The 13,266-nt window shown below is 40.8% G+C and overlaps 1 protein-coding gene across 1 annotated transcript in view; it reads right to left on the reverse strand.

The window, feature by feature from the left end:
* The window catches only part of GNA13 (G protein subunit alpha 13), a 40,507-nt gene that overhangs the window by 7,455 nt on the left and 19,786 nt on the right, over window positions 1-13,266 (reverse strand). Inside the window, exon 3 of the mRNA XM_026512403.4 lies at window positions 3,240-3,290. Coding sequence (XP_026368188.1) covers window positions 3,240-3,290 — 51 coding nt within the window. The remainder of the gene's footprint in view (window positions 1-3,239; window positions 3,291-13,266) is intronic.

Genomic DNA, 13,266 nt, shown 5'->3' on the forward strand with positions numbered 1-13,266 from the left:
CGTTGCCAGCTGCCGCAGAAACACGCCAGCCCTGAGTCGTTGTTTTCTAATTTTCTAATTCCATAAAAATTACAAGTTCTAACTGCCTCACTTAGAGGCTAACAATCTGGTTAGGAAGCTAAAGGCTAATTCCTATGAAGCTCCAAGACCAGGACAACGTAATCAAGTGCTAACCGGTCTGGCAGAACACCAGTGGTTTGAGAAGTGTGAACTCTGGAGCCAGCGCGCCACAGTCTGGCTGTGTGACCCTGGCCAAGTCACTTAATCCTGCTGCGTCTCCACTTCCTCATTTGTGAAATACAGACAGTAACATTCGCAAGGGGGACGTGAGGGCTAAGTGAGTTCAACGGGGGAAGTGCTTGGGAACCGGGCCCGGCATACAGTGTCCGCGCCACGTGGTCCGGCCAGGTGGCCCCGTCTCCCGGCGGCCACTCCTCCCCCTTCTTCCCCCTTCTACATCATAACCTCAGAACTTACGGGGAGGTTCCTCACTGTATCTGAGCCGAACTTTGCCGACTAGCTTTCATGACCCTCTTTACTCCTTGTTTTCTGGAACCGGCAGACTCTGCTCTACACTGTCCAGGCTTACCACAGAGGCTAGTGTCGAGACCCGCCCAAAGCAGCCCATCTTGGTACCATTACACGACCATTCACTTGCACGACTGTGCAACTACAATGAACAATGCGTCCAGACCCAAGCTACTGCCTTCCAGAAATCTGTTGTTGTAAGTTAGAGCCAAGAACGTCACAGGTCCTTTGTCAGACAGATGTGCCTCCTAACATTAAACACAGCCAGCTGTCCCCATCTTGGTGGGCCGCCATCTCCTCTTTCCACATACCTAAATCCATCTTAGCCTTCAGACAGTTCAGATCCACTAACTCTTATGGGTTAGCTCCAATGTTCCAGCCGGAACCTCTCGCTCCGTTCAATGGACTAATACTATCTTTACGACGAGTATCATTTAATTGCCCTCTGCCCATTTTATGTATGTTATAATTTTGTCTCCAACTAGAATGAGCTCCTTAAAAACAGGGATCAAAGAACAAAACCGCTAACGAGCACTTACTACGACATGCAAGGCACTGTTCTGAATACCTTACTGAGTGCTATGGACTGAACTATGTCCCCCCAAAATTCATATGCTGGAGCCCTAACCCCAAAGTGATTGTATTTAGGACATAACTAAGGTGAAAAGAGGTCATAGGGTAGGGTCCTAATCAGATAGTCTTGGTGGTCTAATAAGAAGAGTAGGAGATCTCTGTCTCTCCATGTGTATGCATGTGGAGAAGCCCCAGAGAGAAGGCCATGGTCTGCAAGCCAGGAAGAAAGTCCTAACACCTTCTTCTTAGACTTCCAGCCTCCAGAGCCGTGAGAAGTAAATGTCTACTGTTGAAGCCACCCAGTCTATGGTATTTTGTCATGGCAGCCTGAGCAGGCTAAGACATGGAGTTTATTTCCTGTAATCATCCCATAACCCTATAAGGTCTCTTACTATGCACCATGATACGAAGAAATTAAGGTTTAGAGATGCCTTTGGTCACACAGAGCCAGTCTGTGAGGGAACTGGGCTTGGGACCCAGGTGGTCTGGCTGCAGAGCCCATGTCGTTGACCCCTGAGCTATTCCACCTCCCAGAGGGTCATGGGGCTGGGCACACAGCAGGGCTTCAATGGCCCGGGTACTTCACTGAGAGACGGAGAAGCAAATGCAATCCTGGGACGTGTCCGACATGCACGGCAGGAATGGCCCATCTGTGGCACAGCGGGTTTCCTCTTCCCTCCTTTACACCTAGCTACTGATCACAGCACTCAGTACAGATTGACTAAAGTTGGCCCAAAGTCGTTCATTCAAAATGTCATTCATTCCCTATTTGCTGAGTGCCTACTGTATGCCAGACACTGTCACTAGGCCTCAGGAACTCAACTCTTCACAATCAGAGGTGAGGTCCTTGCCCTCATGGCAAGAGGGAGGTAAAGGACGAGTAAACGTATAAATAAATAAGCCAACTGTGGAAAGAGCAATGATCTTTGAGTAAAGCAAGGGCTGATACTGAACACAAGAGGAGGGACCTACTTTGCATGGTGCGCTCAAGGAAAGCTTATCTGAAAAGGGAAAGCGAGAAGAGGTCAAAGCAGCACCATTTGCATTAGAAAATACGAAATAACTCTTATTAGGGCTCTCTCCATTTGGCGCATACGTAACTTTTTTTTTAAGGCTCACAATCTAACCAGATGGAAAAGAGACAATGAAATAAAGTCTGAATACAAAGTCTCACTAATGTGGACTGAGCGAGTAAGAACCCATTAATATGGAGATCCCAACTTCTGGAACACACATGTCTAGAAAAGAGGCAAGAGAAAAACACACTGGCTGAAGGGCAGACAAGTGCAATGTAGCAAAATCCGAAATATGGGACTGTAAAAATTACCTTGCAAAAAGAAGGTACATTTTCACGTGTCCTGGATATATTAGTATGCCACTTTCCTACTTGCAATGCGTTTCCCATTTTGTGCTTTCTTTCAGTTTTATTTTTAAAGTGAATCCCAAAGAACCCATATGATTATATGAACATGTATTACAGAAATCTGCTTTAAGAGGAGACAAATAATGCTTCGGTAAGTCCAGAAGGGTAACATCTGACTCTAGGGCAGTGACTCTCAAACATTTTCTGAGCACAGCAACCTTTCTTCCAGTCTTTGGCCCGAGTCCACCCCAGAGAACACAGAGCAGCTGCCGTGTCTGCAGGAGGCCCAGAGCCAGCCGGAGTGCCAGCCGAGAGGAAAACCATCCACTCTCTTTCCAAGGGCGACTCCTTCTCCGACTTCGTGAAGTCTCTTCAGCAGGCCTTTTCTGAACTGAAAAATACTGTTTGCTAAAAGATTTTGAAACCAATCAACCCACTGTGTTCTGTTGAAACCCAACACACACACACACACACACACACACACACGCACACGCACACAAAAGACCCTGAAGTAGAACAGCTAATGTGCAATCTCATCTTCAAACATAAACTTCTTTCTCTAAACAGTTTCACATGAACCAGTGGGCGAGGCACTCCTCAGGGAAATGGCAGAGATCTGATCACAGAGGGAGAACAAAATGCAGCAGCAAGAGTCGGAATACTGCCACTGGGAAAAAGGAAGAAGCAAACAGCTTAATACATAATTTTGCTAAACCTCCCCACTAATATCCTGGCTACTGCTTTCAAATGGCAACAAACATAAACAAAAACTTACTGCTTCTCCAAGTTTATCCAAGTTATCCAGGAAATATTTTACAGATTCACCCTAAAACAAGAAGAAAATAAAGAGTTATTAGGGCTTAGAAACTGAAGATTCTGTTACAACAGTTTACATTGAACTGTCTGCTTGTGCACTTAATCTAAACACAGTTTGTTTAGTCACAAACTTCAGACTGAACAACTAACCCCACTAAGAACGTACACGGTGTCTGCCTCTGCCCGCGCTACGGGCTGGTCATTTCACAAATGCTTTCCACAGGCGGTGCCCAGTGGCCGTCTGCGTGGACAGGATCACACAGACGCTTAGTGACAGAACGATCTAGGTATCCAAAGGGAAGATGTAATGAAAAGGTGAAAATTGCTTTTGAGAGAAACATACAATTTAAGGGGGATTCTTTCTGTCTACATTTTTCTACCTTAAGTTTATACCAGTGGTGGTTATCGTTAGTGCCAAGAGCAAAGCAGAGATGAGGCGAGGACACTGTAAAATCTTTCAGTACCAGGCACTTGCCTAGACAGACATGCTTTGCTCCAGAAGGTTTTGAGTAATGCCGCAGGCTTCATGTCTCCGTTAGGTCTTTTCCTGAGTGACCAGGGTACTCTCTCTAAGCCCAGATTTCTATTAAACCTCCAGCCAATTTCGAATATCTAGAATATACTCCTAAGAGGAAATACTTGAACAGAGGACAGAGAAGAGGGGAGCCCTTTGGGGCAAGAAGGGCTCTTTCTCTGTGTTTTCACGTTCCTGCTGGATTTCTACTACCGTGGCACAGCACTCCCCTGCCCGTGGCTGCTTGCGTAACTTCCTGAAGTCAGTGCTTCTCTAATGGATAGGGGAGATCACCTGAAGATCTTCGTTGACTGTAGGTTCTGATCTGGGGCGGGGGGTGGGGGGGTAACTGACCAGTAGTTTCTGCAGCACAGGTGACCTCCAGGACCACACTGGGTTACAGACCTTGCAGAAATTCTCAATTTGTTTTGGTCTCAGAATCCCTTCACACATCTTAAGATTCTTGAGGATGCCAAACAGATCTTGCTTATGTGGGTTATAGTTATTAATGCTTACCATATGAGAAAGTAAAACTGAGAAAATTAAAAAATATTTTATTTAAACATTCATTTAAAAATACCAATAATAAACCCATTACATGTTAACACATTTTAGTATATATAGCTCAATAAAAGACCGTGAGATACTCACTGGCCTCTCATTTGAACTGCTACTATAGATTGTCCTGGCTGAGCACATACAGAAAATCTGGCCTTTTACAAAACTGTTGTTGGAAAGGGAGCAGTTTAACAAAATATTTTCAGATAACTGCAGATATTTTGCTACTATACCAAAACTTGACAAGTGGTAGTTTTAAAAAAATTAGTTCACTGTGTCATAGAAAGCCTACCAATGAACTTTTTATACTTTGTTACACTGAAGTTCACTGGCTTTCCCTGGACTTAGAATGGATCTTGTCCCCAACCACTGTTTTGTACCACCAGGCACCGGTCACAGGAACGTGGCAGGTGACCAAGTAATGAGATCTTCCGAATGCTGGCATGTTTCATTACACCATATTAAGAAAATCACAGTCATGAGTGTCTCTTTCACCTCTCAGGGAAGTCTTAAGAACTGGGAAGCTGACGAGCTCACAGTGGTGGGCCATCACAAGATTTCCTAACATTTTGATTTTCACTTCAAAGCTCAAGCTTTATCAATGGCAACAAATACTCTCCCGTATTTTCCCTGAAGTGACTGGCTGGCTAACTTCACTTCTTTTCTAAATAAAGTCTGTCCAATGCCCACGTCTGAATAAGCTGGTTGGTTTCTCGAGTAAAACGGTGTTCTGTGAAAAATACGGTTAGTTCAGCTCACAATCCAACCAGCTGCTAAAGCGCTTTTCATCCTGAGTCAGTACGCGGCAGGGTGTTTCCGTGGGCCTCCCAGCCCAGCACACAGAACAGGAAAGACATGTGGACTCAAAGGTCAAGATGGAAAACAATTAAAAATTTTCAATGCTTAATTAGGGATCATCTTAAGTGACAGTGGGGTGTGCGTGTGAAATGACAACCACAACTGCATGGCGATGAAGGATACAACTCTGTGTGGGGCCAATGCCTGGACCTGTGCTCCGGGGCTGGCTGTTCACAGCCCCTGCTGCTCTCTCTGCACCCTCGGGGCCAGCGTGAACACAGGGAGGAAGGGAAGTAACAGCTTGGTATCATTATGAAGGGTGCTGACTTGAAGACTCCCTTTACAGGGTGTCTGGGACCCCCCAGAGATCTGTGGGACACACTTGGAGCCTGGCTGCCTTCACGTGTCTTCATGGAGAAATACGAATGGGTGTGCCTGTGGGGAGCGCCAGCTGATTTCCTCGTGACTGTAAGCAATGATAGACAATTTTACATTTTTCTGGACCTTGTAGAGTATTCATAGCATCTAAAGATGATTTTTAGTAGATGGGAAAAATTTTTAAGGAATACATTTTGGATTAATGAAGAGATTATCTGGGTAAACTTGGATGGATATTTTTTGCAGTATACCATGAATTTTGATGAAAAAATTAATATTTTTGTGTTTTGACCGAGATATACAGGCCAAAGGGAATCTGGGCTTCATCTACAAATCCCAATATTTACTTACGGGACTGTCTGTACAACCCAAAAGTATTTAAAAAGTAAAATTCAAACAAATAACAATGACTCCGTTAGACTGAAGTAGAGTCTCTTGGATAAATATGATAAGAGATAGTCACTGTTTATATGAGTCTGACTAACAAAACTGTTATTCTTCCAGTAATGTGTATATTAAATACTTACGTAATGTCAGATAACTTGAATGAAATTTAGCAAATCTCTAAAAAAGGTGGTTTTTTTTACTGGTAGTGTTATATATTGCATTTATTTGGCTTTTTCCTTGATTTTAGATTTAATATAAATTCACTGTGGAAACTGATAGCTAGTAAAAGGAACAGAGGAGGAAAGAGGCAATAGCCATCACCCCCACCACTCAGGGAGGATCACAATTAACATTTGAGGACCTCTTTCTCCAATCACTTTCTGTGTATTTAACATTGTTGAAATAATACAGACAAGTCTGTGTCCTGATTTTCTCACTTAAATAACTTAAGTAAATTTAATGGTCAAAATAATTCCTAGTATTTATTATGTAAAAAGTTAAATGAAACTGCTGATCTAATGTTGAATATTTGAATTTTTTAATAAACATTTTAAATATTTTAAAAATAAATAACGCTGTGATAAACAGCTCTGAGTACAGCTATATGTGCTCTTAAATTATGCCCTGACCGATCTCTAAAGAATTGCTAAGGCAAAGAGGTTAAACATGTTTAAGATGCTTACGACTCACTGCCACAAAGGTTCTACTGACTCTCTCCCCCCCAACAGTGTGAAATGATGATGAAAATACACGAAGCTGAGATCAGAGAAGATGTGTTTTGCAGATGTGTCTGTAATAAAGTAAGGTGCAAACTCTGGCTCCACACTGTGATCCCCCTGCTGCTTCTCACTTCTCACCCCAGAGCAAGGGGCTCTCTGTGCAGCACAGAAAATGACAGGTTCCATACCCAAATTGACAATAAAAGTTCAACTACGCAAAAATGTATTTCAATCAGTACTGCTGTTTATCTTAACTACTGGCCAAATAAATGAAAGTTAAAGTCACTTTAACATGGGCGCACTGTCTAAAGCAGCACGCTCCCCCTTCCCCCTTAAAAAAAATAAATGCTTATAACCAACCCATTGTCTCTGAGGGTATAGAGAAGCTGGTATACTCATTCTAGTGACCTTGCAAAATCAAACTTTTTAGAAAGTTATGAGTAATATGGGTGAAAACTTTGAATGAACTTTTACCCATTCTAAGGAATTTATTCAACATAAACAAAATGTTAAAACAAAAACATATTTTACTCAGTGCTACCTACGATAGTCAGATTTGGAAGTCCATTTTTCCACTTATCATTAGGGGAATGATTTAATAAATTTTGGTATACTAATATAATAACATTATATGTCATCGAATAATAATTATTTTGATATAATTGCCACATGTGAAATATGTACACCATTAAATGCTAAATTAAAGTAGTAGATCACAAAGTGAAGGTTACAAAGAAATTACAACCCCTTATCCACAAGTGTTTTGGTAAGCTTGGCTCTAACACTCAACTGGGAGCAGAACTTGACCTGACTTGATGTTAGGTTCGTTAGTCTTTATTTCTCCCACCTGATAAAACTATTCCAATGTTCCGCTGCACAACTATGGATTTTACATAATAAACAGGACATGCACTGTATTATCTTTCTGAAATCCAAAAAATTCGTAATTCCATTAACAAATGTGGACTCAAGAATTTATAAGAATGGGACGGTATTATGTACGCTTTAACTATTCTATTTAAATACGGAAAAGATAACTTTGTAGCTCAATGAGTGACTATATTCTCTTTTCAAGAAGAAAGAAGGAAAAGAAAATTGTTCCTATTTGTTCTTCTCTTGGTAGTATAAATATAAAAAAAGCTGAAGTTCTTTTCCCTGATGTGTCCTGATTTAACATTCCCTAAGAGTGGATCTGAGATCTTTTAGGTTCAAATTACTATAGGCCAATCTGTTTACTAGGAATTCATAATCTCACCCAAATCAAATGATAATAATTAGAGAAATATGTATGCGCTCCTGTTGTTAAATTTCAACTTCGACCAAAGGAAGTTCCATCAGTGTAACTTACACAGTTCTTTGTGCACTTGACACTGTACAAAATATTTATAATTCACTTCCACACATTTGACCACGTGGGTTCTCTCTAGTATTTAAAGTCCCAAATAAGGTGCCCTACTACCAACTGATTATACTGTGACTACGCTTTGCCTTCTCCACTATCACTCAGCCAGTATCTATTCAAGGAGTGGAAATACTTGAACATATTACTCCTATGAAAAATACAGTATTGTTAAAATAACTCCCCAGACATAAAAAATTGTGTTAATTCACCATTTTAGACCTTTAAGTGATACTACTGATCCTTCCATTAGTTAGAAAACCGAGAGTGGGACACAAGAACGGCTTTAGTACCTTTTAATGTGCATGGCTGTAAACTAAAGCCTCCTTCTGTTAAGAGGTTAGCCCCCCCCCCCCAGATTAAGCTGCTGTGAAACAAGCAATTTTAAACCCATGCACACAGGGGCCGTGTGCATGTGCAAACACGTGTGTGCTATAAAAGGACGAATATTTTCATAGGAGAAATTTCCCACAGTAGCTTTAGAGGGTGTTACTGGGAAAAAAAGAGAGAGAGAGAGAGAAAACCTGTCTTTTTACAGTCTCAAAAAGAATCCCAAATTAAAAAATATAAAAGGTGTGTTGTTTGCAATCTAATCATGAAGGACATGGAAAATGAATACTGGAGTCTCTGTTCTCAGTAAGCCCAAGAGCTTCTGAAGGTCACCTTCTGTTCGTGCTTTACTGCTCCTAGGCAAATTTATACCCTGTTCAGCGCCCAGCACCTGGTGGCCTCCTCTCTCCTCCCCAAAAGTGGTGAATGAAGTATGAATTACCAGGGAGAAATTTCCCTCACATATTTTTTCCTAACAGTTTCAGAAATAATCAAAAAGTCCTCTAGTTGTCTACTATTAACGTTAAGGAAAAGATGTGGATTTTAGTCCTTTTTCTAACACTGACCTGGCAAGTTTCTAAACTTCTCCAGGCCTCAGTTTAACCGTCAATAAAATGAGGAAGTTTTGTGGTTCCATGGATAATTACTGAAGTTCTGCTCGACGCAACAATTTCAGTTTGTACAAGTGATTTAAGTTCTCCTTTCCCTATTATCTCTGCGTCTATTAATCTTAAGTCTACTTTTGTTGTGACTCATTATTCAAGTTATGTTGTTGCCTAGTCTCTAGGCTAATACAGAAGTAAATAATTCCAGGTATCAGGCAAGAAATGTCATGGGTCTAACACTCGCTTTTTGTTGGTTATGACTTGAGGCTCTATTATAACCTTCCTCAGTCTGTTTTATGTTACCAGAGAGAAATTTTCATAAAACTGAAAAGAAAAGCAGTAAGTCACACTTACGACTTTTAAAACGTGAGATGTTTCATGTCAGCCCTTAGTTCTTTTTTCCTCTGTTCAGAATACGGTCATACCTGTCTAAGTACAGCATAGCAGCCAGTGGGCCTGGCTTCTAGACACAAGACAGTACCACTGAGCTTAAGTTACCTCAAGAACGAAATGATCAGAGAGGTAATAAGCTCCAGTATCCCGGTGAATTAAAAAATCCTATTAGTTCTACAAACTGCATTTTGTAAGTTGCGTCTAAAGTAGGAATGGCCTCAATGCCCCCCCCCCTTCACAGGAATCATGTGTTATAAAGGTTCTTTCTTTGCTTGTGACAAAATAAGTCAGAGACACTGAGTTTAAAGGTGACAGAGGAGCTGAGAACACAAATGCGAACGTAATTTTTATTAAACAAATGTGTAGTCACGGTATGGAACGCTTGGCAGTTTATTTGCCCAGTTACTGAACAAGTGACAAATTTATTCAATATTCTCTTCTGCATAGCTAAAATGAATAAAGGACAGCATTTAGAATCTACAACTTTAAAAGGATATGGAATTTAAGCTGGACTTCAATACAGATTTTTAAAAAGCAAGGCATGCATATTCTAGATAAGGCAACTTGGCAATGTGTTAACAGGAACTTTAAAAATGATCCTCCTTGCAGAACTATAGGAAAAATCTATGCAAGTACAGCAGTGGTAGTGCTACTGTGGCAGAAGGAAAGCCTGGTTGAGAGCTACTCGAATATTCTTCTTAGGTAACTATATTCTAGAGCAGGGATCCTTCAACTATGACCCGCAGGCCAAATCCAGCCCACTGCTTGTTTCTGTGTGGCCCATTTCTAAATGGCTGGGGAGGGAAAAGAATCAAAAGAATACTTCATGACATCTGAAAATGATATGAAATTCAGATATCAGTGTCCATAAATAAACCTCTCTCGGAACACGACCTCGCTCATTTGTTCACGCGCTGACTAGGGCTGCTCCATCCCACAGCAGCCACGAGCGGTCACGACACACGCTGTGTGAGCAGCTCACTTCACTTTGCACGACACGATGCCCTGATGCAATTACAGCCCGAAACGGCTCAAATGTCACCGAGAGTGCCACAGCGTGAATTTTTTTTTTTTTTTTTTTTTTTTTTTTTACTAGTGCATATCCATCAAAACAAAAAGCAGAAGAGGGCTTTCAATGTCCCGCTTTTGAGGCACAATGGAATGTGGGTAATTTTGATACACCAAATTTGATGGAAAAGCACTGTTTATTATGCAGTGACACCGTGGCTACGCTAAGAGAACACAATGTACGTCCACATTACCAGACTACACACTCTTCAAAATAATCCCAACTCCCAGTAAAGTGACAGGAAAAAAAAAAAAAATCACATAATTTAATCACAGCAGGATTTCTTTGCAAAGGTAAAAGATGGAAAGAGACTGAAACTGAAGTCAGTTTCCAAGCGGTTCACGTTTGCTGGCCAAGCAAGGACTACCATTTACTGCTCTGTGGTTGTTTCCTCCGGGAATCGGCGCCAAGTCCGAAGGGACTGAAGCAGCCTGTCTCAACAGTGTGTGTGGGAGAACTGCAGATGAGAACACTTTCAAAGACGCTGAGGAAACTCTAGAGCAGGCTAACCTAAGTTATAATATGCCAGGGTGTGTTACAACCGATGGCAGTAAAAGTATGTGTGCGGCACAAAAAAGACAAATTTAGACTATAAAAATGATCACGGACTGCGTGATTCGGTATTTGTGAGAAGTAGATGGGTCTATCGTGTTTTTGAACCAGAAGTGTCAATAATAAATTTAATTTGCTTCCCATGGATTTATCTGTCATCAGTTCCATGAATTTTGGTAAAAAACAGAAGCTGAATGTGCTGATCAGTCCTATGATGCAGTTCAAGCGTTTAGCAGAGGTAAATTTTTACTGAGATTTTTGGAACTAATGGATGAAACTGAATTTTTCCAAATAAGAACGACCTTCAATCACTAATGCAGACCATGAATGCCTTTGGAAATTAGCTTTAGGGAAGACCTGATTATATATCTTAAGGAATTTAACCCCAAATTAAAAGGCAGAACAGTTTTGCACAACTTATACTGTGGTAATTCATTTCAACAATTGGCATTATTTCAATCATAAGCAATGTCAAACTATTTTATCTGGTTTCTTCGCTGTCAAAAGTTAAACCAAGAAGTGAGACGTCCATCCGCACACAAATTTGCATGTATTTTTCCAAAATCACACTATAGTTCCTGCAGCATCTTTCAGACCCCAATGCAAGTACAAAGGATATTTTCATATTTTAAAATGCACTTAACAGTAAAATGAGCAGCTTCCACCTAACCATCAACTGGAAATGGGTAATTTACAATGTAAATAACATGCCAAGAGGCAAACATCGAGAAGAATGTAAGAGAATTCTATAAATGTCTTCCAAGCAATGACTATGCTCAATTAAAATCATATGCTCAGGGGTGCCTGGGTGGCTCAGTCAGTGAATCGTCTGCCTTCAGCTCATGATCCCAGGGTCCTTCGATCCAGCCCGGAGTGGGGCTCCCTGCTCAGCAGGGAGTCTGCTTCTCTCTCTGCCCGCCCCCCCTCCAGCTGGTGCTCTCACTTGCTCTCTCTCAAATAAATAAATGAAATCTTTAAAAATTTTTAAAAAACACCATATGCTCATTTGGCAGTACCTATCTGTTTGAAAAGACATTTTTTTTATGGATGAAATATATAAAATCTTACTACAGATCAGCATTAATGAACATTTGCACCTTATTTTGATGATAACGAGCATTAAAATCTGAACCCCAATTAAGCAAATGTTATTCATCTCCAAAAGAATCCCATTCTTCTCATTAGTAAATCTATATACTACAAGACACTGTATATAATTTTTATTATTCTATTTTGAACTTCATCCACAAAAAACTTGCGGAAATTTGTTTTCTCTTGTTATATAAATGCCAACGTAATTGTCTTGATTTTGTCTGCTGGCATGCAAAGTCTAAAATATCATACTCCTACTACTTGGCCCTTTTCAGAAACACTTTTCTGACTCCAGCTCTAGACCCATGGTCTTGCCCCAGGCCATGCCTTAGCATTTGAACGTGTTTGTTAAAAACACTGATTCCCAGCGCGCCAGGGTGGCTCAGTCCGTTAGGCATCTGACTCTTGATTTCACCTCAGGTCCTGAGCTCAGGGTCAGGGGATCATAACCCCCGTGTCACTCTCTCTTTCTCTCTCTAAATAAATCTTTTTTAAAAGCTACAGATTCCCAGGTCCACCACAAATCTATCAAAACTAAAACGTAAGCTCTAAAAGAAGGGACCCTGATACAGCCATTCCAGCATCAGTTCAGATCTGGACACCCATTTTACTCAAAATTGATTTTATATTGACATTTTCATGGCTTTTGGTATCGACTGCACCATATCAGTTGCTTTTTAAGCCTTGCAAAGATGCCGAGAATATTAAAAAACTAGATTAGAAACTTACTTAGCTTTATCTTACTGTAAAAGTAGGTTTCAAGGATCAGTTTCGTTCAACTAGGTCTTACAAGTAAAACATGAGGCCTCCCTTTGACAGATCTGAATTGTGACATGACAGTGGACGTAAGCCTACCAGTAGAGCTTTCTCTTTCTTTCTCTTTTTAAAAACTGACTTGGTCACTCAGACATGCCTTACTACCATTTCAGCTGCTTCCTTTCCACATCCCTAAAGCCTATTTTCAAACGGCCACCAGAGTCTGCAGCCTTCGGAGCTAACTCCCTGAGATTTTTGTGGTCAAAAATTGATGAACCTGATAATCCAAGTATTACACTTTTAAATGCTATAAAAGCACAAATGAGAAAAATGATTAGAACCGCTACTTATATTTTAGCACAGGATCCTAAAGAACTTAAAACCTCAATTAAACCTACAAAATTAACTTGCTCCTACAACAGACACTTAAACTTTG

The sequence above is a fragment of the Ursus arctos genome, unplaced genomic scaffold (genome assembly GCF_023065955.2).
Source record: "Ursus arctos isolate Adak ecotype North America unplaced genomic scaffold, UrsArc2.0 scaffold_24, whole genome shotgun sequence".
NCBI lineage: Eukaryota > Metazoa > Chordata > Mammalia > Carnivora > Ursidae > Ursus > Ursus arctos.